At 39.8% G+C, this 18,751-nt stretch overlaps 1 protein-coding gene across 1 annotated transcript; it reads left to right on the top strand.

The window, feature by feature from the left end:
- The first annotated feature begins 166 nt into the window (after positions 1-166).
- Positions 167-18,470, top strand: smarcc1a (SWI/SNF related BAF chromatin remodeling complex subunit C1a). Its single transcript, XM_084088366.1, has 28 exons — positions 167-378; positions 1,300-1,419; positions 2,321-2,406; positions 2,536-2,617; positions 2,785-2,877; positions 2,981-3,050; positions 3,767-3,836; positions 4,089-4,164; positions 4,307-4,432; positions 4,724-4,839; positions 5,380-5,507; positions 5,958-6,017; positions 6,127-6,164; positions 7,174-7,292; positions 7,687-7,758; positions 7,918-8,031; positions 8,511-8,664; positions 8,755-8,865; positions 8,977-9,036; positions 9,132-9,390; positions 10,421-10,582; positions 13,236-13,291; positions 13,557-13,698; positions 14,361-14,518; positions 14,687-14,821; positions 16,002-16,260; positions 16,617-16,760; positions 16,883-18,470. The coding sequence occupies exons 1-28, from the start codon at positions 193-195 to the stop codon at positions 16,981-16,983; spliced, it is 3,297 nt and encodes a 1,098-aa protein (XP_083944492.1). The 5' UTR covers positions 167-192; the 3' UTR covers positions 16,984-18,470.
- The last annotated feature ends 281 nt before the right edge of the window (positions 18,471-18,751 follow it).

An 18,751-nucleotide genomic window follows, 5' to 3' on the forward strand; every position in this document is an offset into this window, starting at 1 on the left:
TGTTATAATTGTATATCTCCTGATTTGTCAAAGAAAAAAAATGTTTGTTCTTGCATCTCGTCTAGTTTGTTATACACATGACATCTCGCGAGATTTCCCTCAAGCAACGACTCTAGCGTCGACCGTTGCGCAGGCGCAGTGTCATTTTAAAACAGTTTCCACAGACTAGCCTCTATCGCTAATAAAGAAACAATGGCGACAGCGGCGACTGCAGCGGGCGGAACGGGCTCCGGAGGACCATCGGCCGGCCAAGCGGGAGCCGGTTCCTCAATCGGACGGAAAAAAGATGGAGGGCCATCTTCCAAATATTGGGAGAGCTCGGAAACGGTGTCTCAGTTGGAGACAGTTCGGCTCTGGATCGGGAAACATTATAAGAAGGTCTGCGGCTCATGAGGCGCCCGTTGAATGGGGGCGCGCGCGCATCACACAATAGCTACAAGAAGCGGCACGCGCGCTTACATATAGTTTATTCGCTATTATAGTCGGTTATTCGATATATCGAAACAAATGGTTGTGCAGATGTTGTTTAGTTTCCGGGCTGGATTTGTAGCTAGCAAGTATTGCTCTTGTGTAGTTTTAAACGGCAGTGTTGTGGATTGATGAGTTAGCTCGCGTGCTAACGTTGGTAACTGGGATGCACGATCTGCCATGAATATGCCCGTGTCTTTAAATCTGCTAAAATAATGTCTTCGTTTTCAACATTTTTGGGACACGCTCTCTTTTTAGTAAAATCCACTGGTCAACAACTTAAAAGTCAGAGGAAACTTAGTGGTCCGCGCCATAGACCCCCGGTTGTTTATGCTGAAGTTTGTTTACTGACTGTCTAATGTTGATTCATTCAAAGTATTGGTGGTTCTATGATATAGTGATGGTATACGATTAGGTGCGTACTGAATAATTAACATCGGTATTAATTATGGTATTTGCATGGTACTCTTAAGTTATGTAAAGAATACCATATTTATAATGGTACTACTGTCTCTCTTTAATCCATGTCATTTTGTTAGTGTGCTATTTAAATCAACGGATTGTTGTCCTTTGCAGATATGATGCACTGGATCATTTAATCTGTTCTCTTTATTGTCCAACTGTGTTGTGTGATGCACTTTTTTGTTGCTGAAGTTAGTCTTTTGCATGTTCAGAATTGTTTAAGATAATATTGTAATGATTGCTAAAGATCTGAGTTATTTTTGTTCTTGTATAATTATAAAAACAGCAACATAAATGTTCAATACTTGCATTGTTCTGATTGAATTGCTGGGATTTATTATGACTTATCTTTCTTCTTTTTTTCTGAAGTATGTCCAAACCGACTCTCCTACAAGCAAAACTTTGGCTGCGCTGGTGGTGCAGTTGCTGCAGTTTCAGGAGGATGCATTTGGGCGTAGGGTCAGCAATCCTGCCCTTACCAAACTACCTGTAAGTCTGAATTTGCAGCATTTACTCTTCATGTTACAAATTCATAAGACTTTGTTCATCTTCATAACACAATTTAAGAGATTTTAAATGGAATCCCAGAGATTTCTGTCTCTCCATTGACAGTCCATTCACCAAAGTTCATAAAACGTAAACAAATGTAATCCATATGAATCTTGCAGTTAAATCAAAGTGTTCTGAATAGATAGATTGCTTTATATGATGAACAGATTTAATTTAGGCTTTTATTCACAAATAAACTGTGATCAACGTGCATACTTGGAGCACATTAAATATGGTAAACAGAAGCTGAAAGGTTATCGCTTGATGCACAAGAACCAACGAGGTTTGTTCTCGCATGTCACGCAAGCATGTTTGAGCTTCCACAAGACCAATGAGGTTTATCGTGCATCAAGCAAGTCAAGTTGACCATGTTTAATGTGCTTTATGTATGTGTGTTGATCAATGTTTTCATGTGAATAAAATTTTAAACTGTAAAGTTATAGTGTCTATTCAGAAGACTTGGATTAAACTGATAAATGCATATGGATTTCTTTTTTTGAAGCGTCAATTTTGGTGGAATGGACTTTCAGTTGAGTGACAGAAATCTCTGGGGTTTCATCAAGGTTAATATCTTTTTTGTGTTTTGAAGATTAATAAAAGTCTTGTGAGTTTGGAACAAGATGAGGTAGAGTAACTGATGACAGAATTTTAATTTCTGATTGAACTATGCCTTGATCACACTCCTCTATACCATAACTTTTTATTTATTTTTTAACTGTGAGACATAGTTAAAGTGCAGTGCTACGTTTTCATGGTGCAGTTCTGCAGAAATGTACGTTTGTAATTGCTCACCTAATTGTATAGTTGATATTCCCCCCCCTTTTTTTCCCTATCATTCTAGGCAAAGATCTTTCTGGACTTCAAACCTGGAGGAGCCCTTTGCCACATTCTGGGTTCTGCATACAAGTTCAAAAGCGAGCAGGGCTGGTGAGTAGAACCTCAGAAAGGGTGGACAAGAGGTTTGGGATAATGAATTACGTTCTGTGATTCTCAGAGCGTTAATGCTAACAAGATAATGCTAATATATTTAATTTTGATGTGCCTGTATTTCTTCAGGAGGAGGTTTGATCTGCAGAACCCATCCAGAATGGATAGAAATGTGGAGATGTTCATGACTATTGAGAAGACTCTTGTTCAGGTAGAGATCCTCTTGCTAATGCCTGTATTTCTAAATATATTGGCTAACTGCACTCAATGAAAATGTACTGTAGTAATTTTGTTACATTTGGTCTTCCCAGTCCTGAATATGTGGTTACAATCATGGTTCTCTAAATGCAATAATGCATATCTCATTCTTGCCTGCAGAACAACTCTTTGACCCGACCAATTGTGTACATTGTGTCTGACGTGGAGCAAAAACAAGCCAATAAACTCAAAGACATCATTAAGAGACATCAGGTAAAAAAAAAAAAAAGATGATCAATCAGCGATGATCAATTTTTAAAATTCTTTCATTTGTTTTCTGTGCTTCTCTGATGTTTTGTTTTACTTGCACATCTAGGGAACCATCACTGAAGATAAGTCAAAGGCCACTCATATTATTTACCCCTCCCCAGGCCAGCTGGAAGAAGGTTGGTATTTAATTTTATTTTTTAAATAGTATCCAACCTGGGTTTATACTAGGGCTAGGAGAAAAAATCAATTCACCTAGCTATCGATTTTTTTTTATTCCAGAATCGATATTAATTCAAATTCAATTGCTTTATTTTTGTCCTTGCTTGTAGATGAGGTTGACAGAAGTTAGCCACTTTCGTTCCAACAGAGGATGAAATGTGTCGTTATCTATGAGTGTTGAGTGACGTAATATCCCAAGTGAACGTGTGGAAGAGAGTCTTCGCGCTACTCGTATGCTGAGAGAGAGAGATCAGACAATAGAGCTGCACGATTCATCTTTAAAAACTGTGATCTCGATTCAAACACCCACGCGATCTTTCAATTCGTCTGTCTATTAAACTTTGACAAAATCATATCGCAACATTCAAAGCTGTGTTGGCGCTGCCGCTGACCCGGAGAGAGTTGTCATGAAACAGCTTCACAAACAGTCTTTTCAACCTCATCGTATCATTATTTCTGTGATGCAATAGTTAAAATTATTATAGAAGATTTTCTTACAAGAATCGCAAGACATATCATATCGGCACCCAAGTATCGTGATAGTATAGAATCGGGAGATAGGTGTATCGTCCCAGCCTTAGTTTATACAGTGTCATCCTTCCTCAATCATTTTGTTTAATTCGACACTATAATTGGTGTTTCATGATCTTGCCTTGTGAATTCTGCTTTTCAGAGGAATGGCTGCGTCCCGTCATGCGCAAAGACAAGCAGGTGCTGGTTCACTGGGGCAATTACCCTGACAGGTTGGTAGGGCTGCAAATTATAGTGACAAAAGGATAGTTCACCCAAAAATCTAAATTTCCTCATAATTTTCTTTCCCTCATGCCATCCCTGATGTATATGACTTTCTTTCTTCAGATTAACTCAAACGAAAAAATTTAGGCAAATAATCCATCCTTGTGAGTCCATATAATGCAGTTTTCTGTTTTTAATGAAACAGGAAAGGAGATATTTACATTTCAAGTCGTCTTATATATTTTTGTTTCACTCTGCAGTTATGACACATGGGTATCAACAAGTGATGTGGATGGAGATGTTGAGGATCCACCAAGTTCTGAGAAACCATGGAGGGTAAGACGGTTACGATAAGTTCCAAATTCACAGTTTCAAAATAAACACATTTCAAAAGCCTTACAATATAAAGAATATTCATATTGTAAGCGATACTGCCAGATTTCTAGCGTTTTCTCAGTACGCTCTGTGATTCCCTCAGGTGCATGCTAAATGGGTCATCGACACAGATGCTTTCAACGAGTGGATGAATGAGGAAGATTACGAAGTGGACGAGAACAAGAAGCCTGTGAGTTTCCGCCAGAGGATCTTTCCAGGGGAAGAAGTGGTAAGAGAGCCAGAGACATGAGTGTTAAAGAAATAGATATGGTACACATTCAGATTTGTTGTATGCTAAGCCAGACCTTTAAGGTTTTGGCAGGGTTTGTTCTGTCACTGTTTGTGTGTCTGTCAATCATCCTCTAAAGCTCTTCCTCGCTGCCTCACCCTCACGTACCTCACCCGCCCTCCCACCCAAATATCCCCTCAGCGACCCCCTCCCCTTTGTGTGTAAAACCGTTCCATTCTCTCATTCTCTCGCTCTTTCTCTCATCCTTCACCCCTCCATGGTTCTGATCAGTCTTCCCGTACACCCGATCGCAAGGACCGCAAGTCCCTGGTTGGCGGTAAGAAGAGGAGACGCTCTCCATCTCCACCCAGCACTCCTGCAGAGTCTCGCAAAAAGGGCAAGAAAGGGTAATTATTAGCTAAATTAATTTACACTATCATTTAAAGATGATTTAAGATTTAAGAAAGAAATGTTTCTGAAAGATGTCTCATTCTCACTAAGGCTGCATTTATTTGATCAAATATACAGTAAAACTGTTATATTGTGAAATTATTGCAATTTAAAATTATTTTTTGGAATATATTTTAAAATAAAATGTATTCCTGTGAAGGCAAGAAATCATTCTAATATGCTGATTTACTGCTCAAAAAACATTTATCATCAACATTGAAACCAGATGTGCTGCTTAATATTTTTGTGGAAATATTACACACACACATATATTTATTTATATTTAAATAGCTTAAAAAAACAGATTTTCTTTGAAATAGAAATTTTGTTACGATGTAAAAGGCTTTCCTGTCCCATATGATCAATTTAATGCACCCCTGCTGAATGAAAGTTTATTTCCTTTCTCAAAGTTTAGATTACGCAAGTACAAAATGTATTTAGTCATGATCACTTGAAGTGTAGCATAGTTTCATTCATTCATTTACATAAAAAAACAGGAATCCTGGAGCACAGTGGAGGCGCCGTGGACATCAAAATGATGACGAGCAGGATGAAGACCTCACAAAGGACCTGGAAGATCCCTCCCCTGTGCCAGGAATGGAGGAAGTTACATTGCCAAAAAATGGTCATTCTTCTTGATTAATAATCCCACAAATGTAACTGAACTGGTGGTTGTTGTTTTTTTAATAGTGCAAGTGGTAATTGAAGAACTACCACCATTGTACTCTTGATCTTAACCCCAGGTTACCTAAGGTGACCTTTCCCTAATATCAGTAGTATGCTTAGTAAATCTTTTTGGATAAAGGCGTCTGGTTGATGAGCACTTCCTTGACATAATTTGCTGGATTGCCTTTTTTTTAATAATATATATATATATATATATTTCAAATAACCTTTTTTAAAAGCCCTGTGGATGCATGGAAATTCATTGCATGGCTAAAATAGACACTCTGGATATTGCACCTACTTTCATTGTCCTACTTTACACTGAAAGCTTTTAAGTTTTATTGTATTGGAATTGTCTGTCTGATGCATCATCTGCTCTGCTTGATGTCCTCTGCTTTTCTGTCTGCAGTCAATCAGAAAAAGGACAGTGAGAACACACCAGTGAAGGGCGGAACTGTTGCAGATTTGGGTGAGTTTTTTACTTGTGATTTGTTGCAGTATAAATGTGATGGGTGTATATACATACACATTGTTGAAGGAAATGCAAATGATTACATTCATTTTGTTTGCTGTCTTAGATGACCATGAAGATGATTCAGTAGCGTCTGGTGGCAAGGTAATGTCTCTTTATACTTTAATCCAGATATGTTCAGGTCCATTGAATCTCCATAGTTATATCTGATGCACAGCATTTGGTGACAACAGCCATTGTTTTTTTACCCATAAATTATTATTCGTAATAGACTGAAAATATGACTTTAGTGCCAAGCATTTATTGTAGAGCTGCACCGATTACAATTTTCTTGGCCGATTTCCGATTTTTCATTGAGTTTGACCTGCCGATACCGATTTTAACCGATTCCGATTTCATTTTTTCTAACCACTTTACAGCACACACAAATATTTTTCTATCTTGTCTTTAATAGAACATTTTGCATAGAACAGAGAAACATTTTTGAACAGATAATCGCTATAAAATGGAACTATATAAATTACTCCTGGTGTGAGAAATTAAAAGTTAATTAAAATTAAACTAAACGAAAGCTTATACTGTATAGTCTGACTAGTTTACTCATTTTTCATTTTATTTTTTATAAAACATCATATAGTACTTTTACCCAAACTGAATAATAAAAACAAGTTTAAATGGTTAAATGTTGTTAAAACACACTAGACATGCAAATTCTGTGCATTTTGGGCTCTTTTTGTGTGAAATAATACTTATTTTGTCCATCAAAAGTGTGCTTTCACTTTGAGCATGAGCAGCAGCAAAAATAGACTCGGTGCCGAAACCCGCGCTTCACTGCTGCTCACGCGCTGCTCTTGCTCGTGGTGTGAATGCACTCATTGATTAACATGCATGCCGAAAAAAATACGCGCTGCTCATGCGCCGCTCACGCTTGCCTAATTGCGTTCCGTTTGCATGTGTGATGCTGATGTTGCGTGATGTTAATCATGCGGGGTGCATTTGACTGGCATAAAATTGGCATATCTCAGACTAACCGGCCGGTCACCGATCACGTGAAAATCGGCCAATTCCGGTCACCAGCCGATCAATCGGTGCATCTCTAATTTATTGTGAGTCAAATGGTTCTGAAAGGGTGTTTACAAACTGTAATTGACAGGAGGATGATGAACAGTGCAAAACGGAGGTCAATCGTCTGATTGACTCTGAGGACAACGTGACTGAGCAAACCCATCACATCATTATCCCCAGCTATGCTGCCTGGTTTGACTACAACAGGTATTGAATCCCTCCTTCCATGTGCTGCAGTGTTGTCTCAAGAAATGCGTGGAAATTGCTCAACCTTTTTGACTTGAAGGCCCTTCATTGTCCAACACAATATTCTGTAATTATGATGCTGCTTGTTTTAAAACTTTTATTAAGCTGGGAGTATCAGTTTCAGTAACTGTTTATTCTTGTTAAAACAGTTCATACTTAAAATAAACTATTTCTTTGTAAAATTGTAGTAAAAAAAAAAAAGTTTACTGACTTTTTTTTAAATTAGCTTACATTTCTCAATTCAATCCTTGAAATCCTGAAAAGTCCCACTCCACATTCTCTTCACATTTTGGATGTTAAATGATTTGTTATTGTCATCGCATATTCACATCTTTTTTGTTTGTTTTTTCCCCAGTATACATGAAATTGAGAGACGTGCCCTGCCAGAGTTCTTCAATGGCAAAAACAAATCTAAGACTCCAGAGATGTAAGTTCACACCAGTGCATTTGTCGTGTACCCAAGCCTTTTTAATTCACATCAAAATATATAAAAATTTCTTTTACCTTGTGCTCCATGTATCTTTTATACATGCATGTATGTTTTACTGCTCCGACTGTCATGCTCTGTTTATTACCTCTTCCTTAGATATCTGGCTTATCGTAACTTCATGATTGACACGTACCGGCTGAATCCTCAGGAGTACCTGACCTCCACCTCTTGCAGGAGGAACCTCACTGGAGATGTGTGTGCGGTCATGAGGTCAGAATTCTCATATTGTCTCGGTGTACCATTTTAATATTATGCAGAATTTGCACAATATTGTGCAATTTTTACCTTTAAAATGTATGTGCCAACTGGGTTCCCTAAACTTTATAGTAGATGAGAGATTTTTATTTATTTTTTCCCACTTGAGAAATAGAGCGATACGTCCGCGATAATTAATGCGATATGGCTCAGCTTGTCAGTGAACTACGGTACTGTGTTGTAAATGCCGCTCCATCTGAAAGCAGGTGATGGCGATTTACTACTAATCAAGGAACCGGCTTAACTGACGAGATGCGCATAACAATCGCATGCGATATATCGCCCAGCCCTAGAAATATTGACGCGCTGTGCCTGATGTATCCAAATGAATTGAGACTGAATTAGAACCTTATCACAAGCTTGTGAATTGAATCAAATTAGTCTAAATACCCAGGCCTGTTGTATATTTATTTTCAGTGTTTTCTTTCTCCCAGAGCGCATGCCTTCTTGGAGCAGTGGGGGCTGGTGAACTACCAGGTTGACGCTGAAAGCAGACCCCTCCCAATGGGCCCTCCACCAACCCCACATTTCAACGTTCTTGCTGATACTCCTTCTGGTTTGGTGCCGCTGCACCACCGCCCCCCACAGGTGAGACTGGGGTTACTTCCCTATTAATTCCCAGAAGGCAAAAGCTTTCTTGTGAGACAGTTGCAATAAAGTGTCTGCTACTCTTTCCAGGTTCCCCCTGCTCAGCAGATGCTGAACTTCCCAGAAAAGGGCAAAGACAAGCCAAGTGACCTGCAGAACTTTGGCCTCCGTACAGATATTTACTCAAAGAAGAATCCCAAGGCAAGTCACAAACCCTGTGCCTGCTGCCAAACCTAATACTTGGAAGTTGTCACTTTTTTTTTTTTTACTTCATAGTTTCTTGATGTGATCATTTATTCTCTTGCCTTACAGGGTAAAGGGGCTGCAGGTGGCAGAGACTGGACTGAGCAAGAAACGTTACTTCTGTTGGAGGTGAGATTCAAATCATGGGCACCATAAACATCTCAATATTCTCGTTTTATAAACATTTTCTTGTTAATAATATCATTTTTAACTGATTATTCCAGGCTCTGGAGATGTATAAGGATGACTGGAATAAGGTTTCGGAGCATGTCGGAAGCCGTACACAAGATGAATGCATCTTGCACTTCCTGAGGCTGCCCATAGAAGATCAATACCTGGAGAGCTCTGACGCCTCTCTAGGTCCTCTGGCTTACCAGCCGATCCCCTTCAGCCAATCAGGAAATCCTGTCATGAGCACTGTTGCGTTCCTTGCCTCTGTTGTTGACCCACGTGTGGCGGCAGCTGCAGCCAAAGCAGCTCTTGGTATGTCAAGTTTTGACCCATATGGAGTTTTTGTAGATACACTTCTGAGTGACAACATTGTGTTTCCATCCAAAGTTGCACATTTAAAGTGACCCTTTAATGCTATTTTAAAGGCTCCTAATTTTGTTTTGGAGGTCTCCTACAACAGGTTTATATGCATCAAAAGTTTAATTTTCTCATAATATACATTGCACATCACCACATTTTTCAATGATTCTCAAACGACTTGTCGGATGAGTCAGTCTCTCTAAATGCCTCCTTTCCGTGAGCTACTCTGCTCTGATTGGCCAGATGGCCCAATCTGTTGTGATTGGTCTACCGCATACGTAGCTAACGTCCATTACCATAACTGAAGTTAAGCTCTGTCCGGAGGCTTTCTCAGTCCTCGGCAATTGTACACACTATAAAGACCGTAATGATGACATCGATTTTACCATATCAATCCGAGTGAGTAACAGCTGATTAGCATTATTTCATTAAGACAGTAATAACGTGAGTTAGCTGGAAAGTTACACAATATAAAAAGTATTATGAACACCTGGTAGAAAATATATACAAAAATAATTATTCATACTTACAGGTTGTGATTCTGAGGAGCAAGCTGGTCCAAATAAACTTGGTACTGACCCATCTTTCAAGAGCAAGGGTTTTATGAATCCTGCGTTGATTTGAGAAGCAGTTGTCAGTAAAATAACATGTTGTGGGCTGGTCAAGTTGTTCGCAGGCGGGTATTATGCAAATGAATCTTCTAGTGACGTAGAACCGTAAAGCTGCAGGATTCTAATGAAAAATGTCTCGTATAGGCGGTTCAGAGTCAATTCTTTCTTTTGGGAGACAATAACTTTATCGTGCACTTTCGACTTTACAACTTTGCAGAACGTTTACATTCACAAACAGCTATATTACACACTGCATGAAAGGGAATATTCAAAAAACATAATAGGGCACTTTATTTTATGAATAGGTGGATGGAAACGGCCTTTGTCAATGGCTTATTTTAAGATGGTATTTCTGTCCATTGCGTTTATAGAGGAGTTCTCCCGTGTGCGTGAGGAGGTTCCCACAGAGCTGGTGGAGGCTCATGTGAAGAAGGTGCAGGAGGCCGCACGCAGCACAGGAAAAGTGGACCCTGCGTTCGGCCTGGAGAGCAGTGGCATTGCTGGCACAGCCCCTGAGGAGCCAGAGAAGACAGGTAGGAAACTAGGTTTGGCGGGGTAACGATGTCTATCTATCTATCTTTGAGTTCATTCGAGTTTTTACTATCGTTTATATTGCGGTATGTAAATATATCCACGTAGTGCAAAATGTCAAAGTTATTCTCACTTTAGGATGATGAATAAAACATTCACAAATGAGAAAATAAAGAGCAGGACATGCATGATGTTAGAGTTAAGCGTAGTAAGCCGTGAAATACACTGACACACCTGAAGTTCGCGCACAGAAAACTGCCTCTCTCAGACAGCATGTGTTCCTAAATTCAATTCTCGCAGATTTTTGCACTTGAATGGTCAAATACACAAACAATTATATCAAAATGCCCATCGTGTGGAGTATTCACATACACAGTCAGTTATAAGCGAATTTGAACAGTTGGGTGAAAACTGGATGCGTATCAGTATATTGGATCCATGCATTAGGTCTTAATGACAGCAGCCTAATAAACCTGCTGCTGTCCGTGTCATTAATATTAATCAAACAACAAAAGACACAGAAAATCACTCATTGTTCTTGACTAACTTTGTATCCTTAAGAATCAATTTATATTTAATTCATACATTGAAGGTTATGCAGTGTTTTATTTTTACATTTGATTACTTAATTTCTGTAGAATTTCATACTACACGTTAAATAAACCTACTGTACCTGAACAACTTTAATTTATTAATTTATTTTAAATTATTTTAAATTTAAATTAAATTTAATTCAACTTTAGTTTGTATCCTTGTTCTATTGTATTTGTCCTATTGTTTGTTTAGGACAGGGGTGCTCATTCCTGTTCCTGGAGATCCACCTTCCTGCAAAGTTCAGCTCAAACACATCTGAACCAGCTAATTAAGATCTTCAGGAGCACTTAATAATTACAGACATGTGTTGGATCAGGGTTGGAACTAAACTTTGCAGGAAGGTAGATCTCCAGGATTGGGCGCCCGTGGGTTAGGAAATATTGTGTGCTGCTGTTTTTTTTAATAACAAAAATAAAATGAATTACTGTATTGTGATGCATATATGTATATGTATGTTTATATATCACAATATATAACTTATGTTAAACAATTTCTCATTGTGAAATAATATTTTACATATCCTTAGTAAAAATTTCCATAGAGTGAAATTGGGAAGCTCATTGAGGGCTCTGACAAGCTGGCTTTCAATCATACCTAGTTGTTCCTGTGTAGTTGTAGCTCCCTCCAGCAGGTGGCATTAAATCAGTACTTTTGAACAAACCAGGTCTAGTCAAACCCAGTGACCCTGATCAGCTGTGCGTAGACTGGTCGTGATCATTTAGAAATGATTCAAGTCGGTAAAAATACAAAACGATACAAGGTTCCCCTACTCTCCTTTCTGAACATTTAAAAAGCCACACAAGAGCACATTTACTGTTTGAGTCGACACAGTACTGGAGGCAGAGTGTGCGACTGCATACAATGGTAGCCGTTGGCTTTATGCAGCGCTGGCAGATGGGGCACAGACATGGGAGGGGTTGAAACTGGGTCAGTGGAGTGACCTAATGTGACATGGTCTGCCAGTGCAGGCTTTGCCACTCATACCTTGTTAAAGGCTCCAATGTCATATGTGCCACAACTCTTTGTTCAGTCGAATACCTGCTCATGGGGTCACAATTTGTCACCCTGTTCTCATCTCTAATTGCTGGTTATTGTTTTTTTTGCATATCATCTGTGTGCTGTCAGGCTCTTTAGTTTTGACTTAGCAATGCATCACTATGACTATATTCACCCAAATTGACTGCATTAAAATGATAAAAGGTACAGTGAAAACTTTTACATTAGAAAGTTTATTTAAAGGGTAACTCTCGCCAAAATGCAACCTAGGGTCTTTTTGTTAATCTACCCGAGGCAAACTTTCATTTAAAAGCATAATTAGAATCGAAACTCCACTTAAGTTTGACCATATTTTCATTTTCGGTCAAATTGCCTTTTGAATGGGAGTGCTTGGGGCACTTCTATGATAGCATCAAAAATCGCTATTTTTAAAACGCTAAGAAGGCTCGACACAACATGAAACTTTGCTCGAAGTATCACCAGGGGCTCTACACATGAACTCGAGCATTGAGAACATTGTGTACACAGTTTACTAAAAAGAAAGATTTTGAACAACTCATAGCTGTGTCCGCCGGCAGTTTTACAGTCAAAAATAGTCGATCTCCGAATGTGAATGAACTGACTCTGAATTTTAGTATTGCTTCTTATAGGAGGATCCTTTTTCAAATACAAGGTCAATATTGATTTTCACTAATGACAAAACTACAAATTATCCCTGAATTTATATGGAACTAAGCTTTAGGAGCGTTCCATCTTTACTCTCCTCCCTGTTACGTTGCATTCGGAGATTGTTTTTAAATGTGCATTAAGTTTGTAATTTTGGAACTAAATGCATTAATTTCTGCATTTATATAATACAAATATATCAGTTATTATGAACTCTTTGTAGGCAGATATGGGCTACATTAAAAAGGTCATATCAGTTGGAGCAGAAAATAGTGTTTTACTGGAGCTGAAGTACTTTCTAGGATATATTTCTTTGTCTTTAGGTTCCTTTTTTGTCCAGTACACTCCACCATCTGATATTTGATATTTTAATCAATGTTTGCTTTCCTTTACTCACAGAACCTACAGAAACTGAGAAGATGGACACGGACTCTGACTCCCAGCAGCCTGATAAGGTCAGATTTAACCCTGCCACCAGTATCCAGATATGTCTGCTACTGTTATGTTTACTGGTTTATTGGAATGAGATCAGAAGTGAATATTCCCTGCACTATTGGGATTCCTTGCAATGCACCCTTTTCCAGTCCGTCTTTCCATATTAAGTCTAGTTCTTCTTCTAGACTCAATATGGACTCAAGTTTGCTTTCTATGCAGTCATCTGTACCTGTTCTTCATTTGCATTGCACCAGTCTCATGCTGTCCTGGTCTCATCTCTTGCAGGCGGAGGCGAAGGATGAAGCTGAGAAGCCCAGCGAGTCTGCAGAAAAGCCTACAGAGGCAGAGAAGGAAAAGAATGAGACTACAGAGAAATCTGAGCCACAGGAAGAGGAAGAGAGTGAGGGAGGAGAATCCAAGACAGCAGGTACTGACACTGACTGCCAAAGCTGCACCGAGTGCTCATGGGCTTGCCGAAATCTGACACAAGCCGACTTCATGCCTTTTATTGTATGAACTTTGTGATAAAATGGGCAGAGTTTAATTCTTATCACGTAACAAAGCTCATTGTGATGAGAAACGAATAATGTTTGGTGAAGGGAAAAACTTTGTACCTGGCAACCCTGGCTTGAACTACGGGTGATTAATAGGGTTAATGCTTGACCTAAATTCAACACAAGATTTTCTTCTCACACAGTACGAGTTGCAGTCTAAATGTTTTTCTGCCTCTTTTTCATTGACAGGATGTAATTGGCCCTGATCAATTGGCCTATAGTGAAAATAATTGCTTTTATCAGCCAATACATCGGCACATCTCGATAATGTACCATTTTAAAGTATAACCATTTTGACCGTTATGGTTTCAAGTTTATTTATATAGCATATTCTACAATACACGTCATTTTAAAGCAGCTACAGAAAATGTGTGTTAGAATTTAAATGTCTTTAGACCCTAGTTTACAGGAAATCCATTAACAAGTGTCAGGGAATTGAAAAACTATAAAATGTCTAATTATTCTATAGTTGAATTTTTAATTCTCAGCTGTTGGTCCTATTGGACTAACGATCCTGCACATTTTTATGTTTCAGAGAAAGAAAAAGAGGAGGATATGGAGACCACAGAAGAAGGCAAGGAGGGTGAGGAGGAGCAGGAGGAAGGAAAGAAAAAGCTTGAGTTGGATATCGGAGAGGGCAACATCGCCACTGCTGCCGCTGCTGCTCTGGCCTCTGCTGCCACCAAGGCAAAGGTAATGCATCCCAGAGATGTTGATTGTTTACCAATTCTTCAACTTCCTGTGGTGGCTCCAACATAAACTGTGTCCTTGGTGCAGCTGATTCCAATCAAAGTGTTTTTATCACCCTGGTGGTCAACTTGTTTGCATGCACTATCTCTTACTCATTTTTCTGTGTCTCAGCACCTGGCTGCAGTGGAAGAGAGGAAGATCAAATCTCTTGTGGCTCTGCTGGTAGAAACTCAGATGAAGAAGCTGGAGATCAAACTACGACACTTTGAGGAACTGGAGACCATCATGGACCGTGAGAAGGAAGCCGTAAGTATTGCTGATTATTTGGGGGAATCTGGCTGTCGAGAACATGTCACTCCAAAATCATAAATAATACATTTTATTTTAAATTAAAAAATATTTATTTTTTTATAATTTAGTTTTTTTGCCTTGTGATGTTTTATTGACAATTAAATGCACCTCTCCCCCAATTCTCCTTAAAATTAACTGTATTAAAAACTATATACATTATGGTTGAATTAGCATTTTTTTCATCTGTTTGTCTATCTGCACCATTAAAAAATGTATTTGCTTTGTTGCAATTCACTATTCTGCTAAATATAGTCAGTACATTTGTAACATTTTTTAACTTTTTTTTTTTATATATTTGAAGCAGTGTTGCAGAACCTTTTAATTGTACTTTGAGGCTGTGATTTACACTCCCTTTTACACATTGTTTTGTGTTGGAAAAGAGCATTCTGGGAAATATATTTACAACTACCAATTTGCATAGTTCACACATCCTCTGAATTGTGCTGTGCATTGTTCTTTTTTATCCTGTGGTCTTGTGTGTGCACACCAGAGGCACTCTCCACAAGGGACTTGAAGAGCTCTGCAAAATGCTTTAGCAAATGTAGCTGAAGATAGTTACCCAATTTAGCTGCTGTAAATAGTGCATGAAGGATGTGTCTTTATAAAGCCCAGTCCAGTGGTACTTTATTTCCTTGTAGCTTCTCATAAATTTACTGTTCCGGGAGGGCCACAGCCCTGCAGAGTTTAGCTTCAACCCTAATTAAATGTACCTGATCCAGCTAATCTAGTCCTTCAGGCTCATTTGAAAACTACAGGTGTGTGTTGAAGTAGGGTTGGAACTAAACTCTGCATGGCTGTGGCCCTCCTGGAACTGAGTTTTGCACCCCTGTTCTAGAGCAGTAGCTTTCTACTCTTTTATTTGACATTATGCTCCGATTTATATCAAACAACAAGTTGTTGTTATACCAGATGTTAGCTACACTGCTCAAACAAATAGATCAGATTAGAATGCTTGCGAAATAAGTGCAGGCATTCCATTCTAATGACTGGATCTGAAAAACAAATCGAAATTGTGTGCTGTGTGAGTAAACCCTCAGAAATCAATTTAAACTTTCCCTCTTGTGCCATCAAGCTAGGAGCTGATTTTACAGGAGTTCTCTTTTTTTTTTCTTTTTTTTTTTTTTTTTTTTTTTAGCTGGAGCTCCAGAGGCAGCAGCTTTTGACAGAGCGACAGGCGTTCCACATGGAGCAGCTGAAGTATGCAGAGATGAAGGCTCGTCAGCAGATGGAGCAGCAGGCAGCCGCACAGCAGAATACAGGAGGACATCATGGACCTCCTCCACATGGCCCACCTCCAGGCATGCACCCTGGACACCCAGGGCATCCCGGGCACCCCGGCCCTGTATATCCCCCCATGCACCATGCCATTGGTCCCCACCATGCCCCTCAGACAGGTCAGAACTCACTCTCATCTTCTGATTTATAATGTAATCTCTAGAATTTAGCAGGAAATGTGGCTGCGTAAAAATATAAATTTTAGATATCAGTGAAATTTCACAGTTCTCAATGCCAATTCTGTCCTGAACATGTGCACTAATCCTCTTGGGGAACAACACATTCTTTTTTGCAGCTTAATGCCCAATAGATGGCAATTTACGACAGTCACATAACTGATTTGGATACTAAATTTGGGCTTTTAATGAAGGTTTAATAGTTTTATCTCAATTAATCAACCAAAATTCAATGAATCGCACTGCCCTAACATCGATAAGCCTACATCTCTTCAAGTGTCTTTTGTTGCTTCATACAGGACCAATGGTTGGACCAGGTCAGCCCATGCCAGGTCAACCTATTCCAGGTCGAATGATGCCTGGACCTCCCCCAGTTGGACCCCCACAAAGTGGCATACCCCCCATGATGGGACCTCGACACCCTGGACCACCCAACGGCATGTGTGAGTGAATGCGTCACTAGATCAAGTCCTCTTGTTACTCTGTATTGCACATTTTTTCCTGGGCTATATTTATTTTTTGTTCAGGCTGCGATTTTGAAAGTGCTTTTTTTTTTTCCTTCTAGACCCGGGTCCTCCTCCTCCAACCGCACAGCCTGAAGGGATGCCCCCTGGCCCTGTGGGACCTTCTGTATCTGCGCCCCCTCCTCGTGCTGCTGAAAACTAAATATTCCCCCCCGTTCCCTCACACATGTACACATCCACACGCAGATACACATGCGCATTCAATTTAACTCCAGATTAATCTGGGATACCCGCAGACCTGCTGTCGTCGCCCTCTGTAGATTTGCCTTGCTGATGGGTGGGTCATCTCTAAATCCTCTCTTTCCCTTGATCGAGCTGAGCACTCGCCGCCTCACCTGTCAACATTCACACGCTCAGGGCACAAAGTCAAGAGTGCTGTCGTTCTGGCGTCTCTTGGCTAGTAATAGCACTGGCTTCTGTTCTTTCTCTCCTCTGTGTTTGTTTTAGAGAGCGTGCTGCAGGCTCCTATGTTTGAGGAACATCGCTGCTGGTGTCCGGCTCCTCCCTATAATGTGACCAATAGAATCATATGTGTATATTGTGCTAATCCACGTAAGCTAACGCTCCAAAATCGAAATCACACTGTAGCTACGAGCCGTCTCCTCCACAGACCCGGAGTCCTGTGGCGCGCAGATAACCTTTCCACTGCCTTACGCGTATCCATTTCAGCAGGGTTCCCGGTGGCTTCCTTGAGCTTCCTTTTAGTATTTACATCCTCATCTAGTTGATAATCTACCTCGCCGGTGAAATTGTTTAATCTGTGCACAGTGTGTAAAGCAGACTTGCTTTATGGTGCTCTGCTTGGTCAGTCACACTGTGGCACAGTCTCAAACGGAGATCGTAACTCACACCGACCGAGTGCTCCACTGGTCAAAGCGTGCCCCCGAGTACTGTACCGCAGAACGAGAGCACACCAAACTGCTGTTTTTAGAGATGTACCCACACATGCATTAACCTTTTTTTGCTTCAAATACTGTGCAAATATAGAAACACACAAACACACAAAACCTCCGTTTGTGTTCTCTCTGAGATTGCTAATGGAGGTGTATATATGGTATCACACTGAAGTGATGGAGGAACTTTGCTTATCTTAGGTGTAGCTGGCCTTTTGTGCTCCTCCCTTAGGTGCTGACAGAGTAGCTGCCCTGCCTCGCTCTACCTCTCTCACTTTACTACCTCTCTTCTCTCCTTCCCTCTTTCTGTTTTGGCTGTTCTCTCTCTTTTTTTCTTTGTGTGTGCCCATGTGACTGCTGCATTACTGCTGTGTGGAGGCTGTCGTCCTCCTCCTCCTCAGGTGAACCAAGCCCTCACTTCAACATGGCCCACCCCGCTACACTACACAAACACACACACACACACACATACACGCCGACACATGCATTTCCTCTTCCAAAAATTTCCAGGCTGTATATCACAGGAAAATGGGGCGAAACCCAGCCCTCCCGATCCCCATATATATCTTTTATTGCTTTTTATTTTATGGTAATGTATTTTTAAGAAAATAAAGTTTGTGTAGACTCAGATATCACTGTTCTTGGAAGTTTGTAGCTTTCTCTTTTCATTTTTACCCGGCACATTGATACTGAGACCTGAACACTGTCTAAATAAAGTGGGTTTTTGTTTTTGTAAGACTGCTTTGTTTCAGTTCTAGCGATTTTGGTTATGATGTATAGGTTTCTAGGAGTTTGATTATTAAGAATGTACGAATCTCACGAAAACAGGCTTTTGACCCTGAAAATATTGCATTTATAAAGTCTATTTTTAGGGCTATTTATATTTTTTTGCATTGTGATGTGTTCATGGCTTTATTCCTATTAATTCTAATAACTAATACAGCTATTAAATGCATTAATTGAAATGTACTATTTTCAAGCAGATTTTCGGTCCTCATGATTGGTTCATACAATTGC

Source organism: Abramis brama (genome assembly GCF_963993115.1).
Source record: "Abramis brama genome assembly, chromosome: 17".
Classification (NCBI taxonomy): domain Eukaryota; kingdom Metazoa; phylum Chordata; class Actinopteri; order Cypriniformes; family Leuciscidae; genus Abramis; species Abramis brama.

What these genes read in the sequence shown, in the direction of transcription:
- smarcc1a (XM_084088366.1), top strand. Translation starts at nt 193, where the DNA reads ATGGCGACAGCGGCGACTGCAGCGGGCGGAACGGGCTCCGGAGGACCA. An exon ending in ACATCATTAAGAGACATCAG is followed by an intron (nt 2,878 to 2,980) that starts GTAAAAAAAAAA and finishes TTGCACATCTAG; the next exon opens with GGAACCATCACTGAAGATAA. An exon ending in CCACCATGCCCCTCAGACAG is followed by an intron (nt 16,261 to 16,616) that starts GTCAGAACTCAC and finishes TGCTTCATACAG; the next exon opens with GACCAATGGTTGGACCAGGT.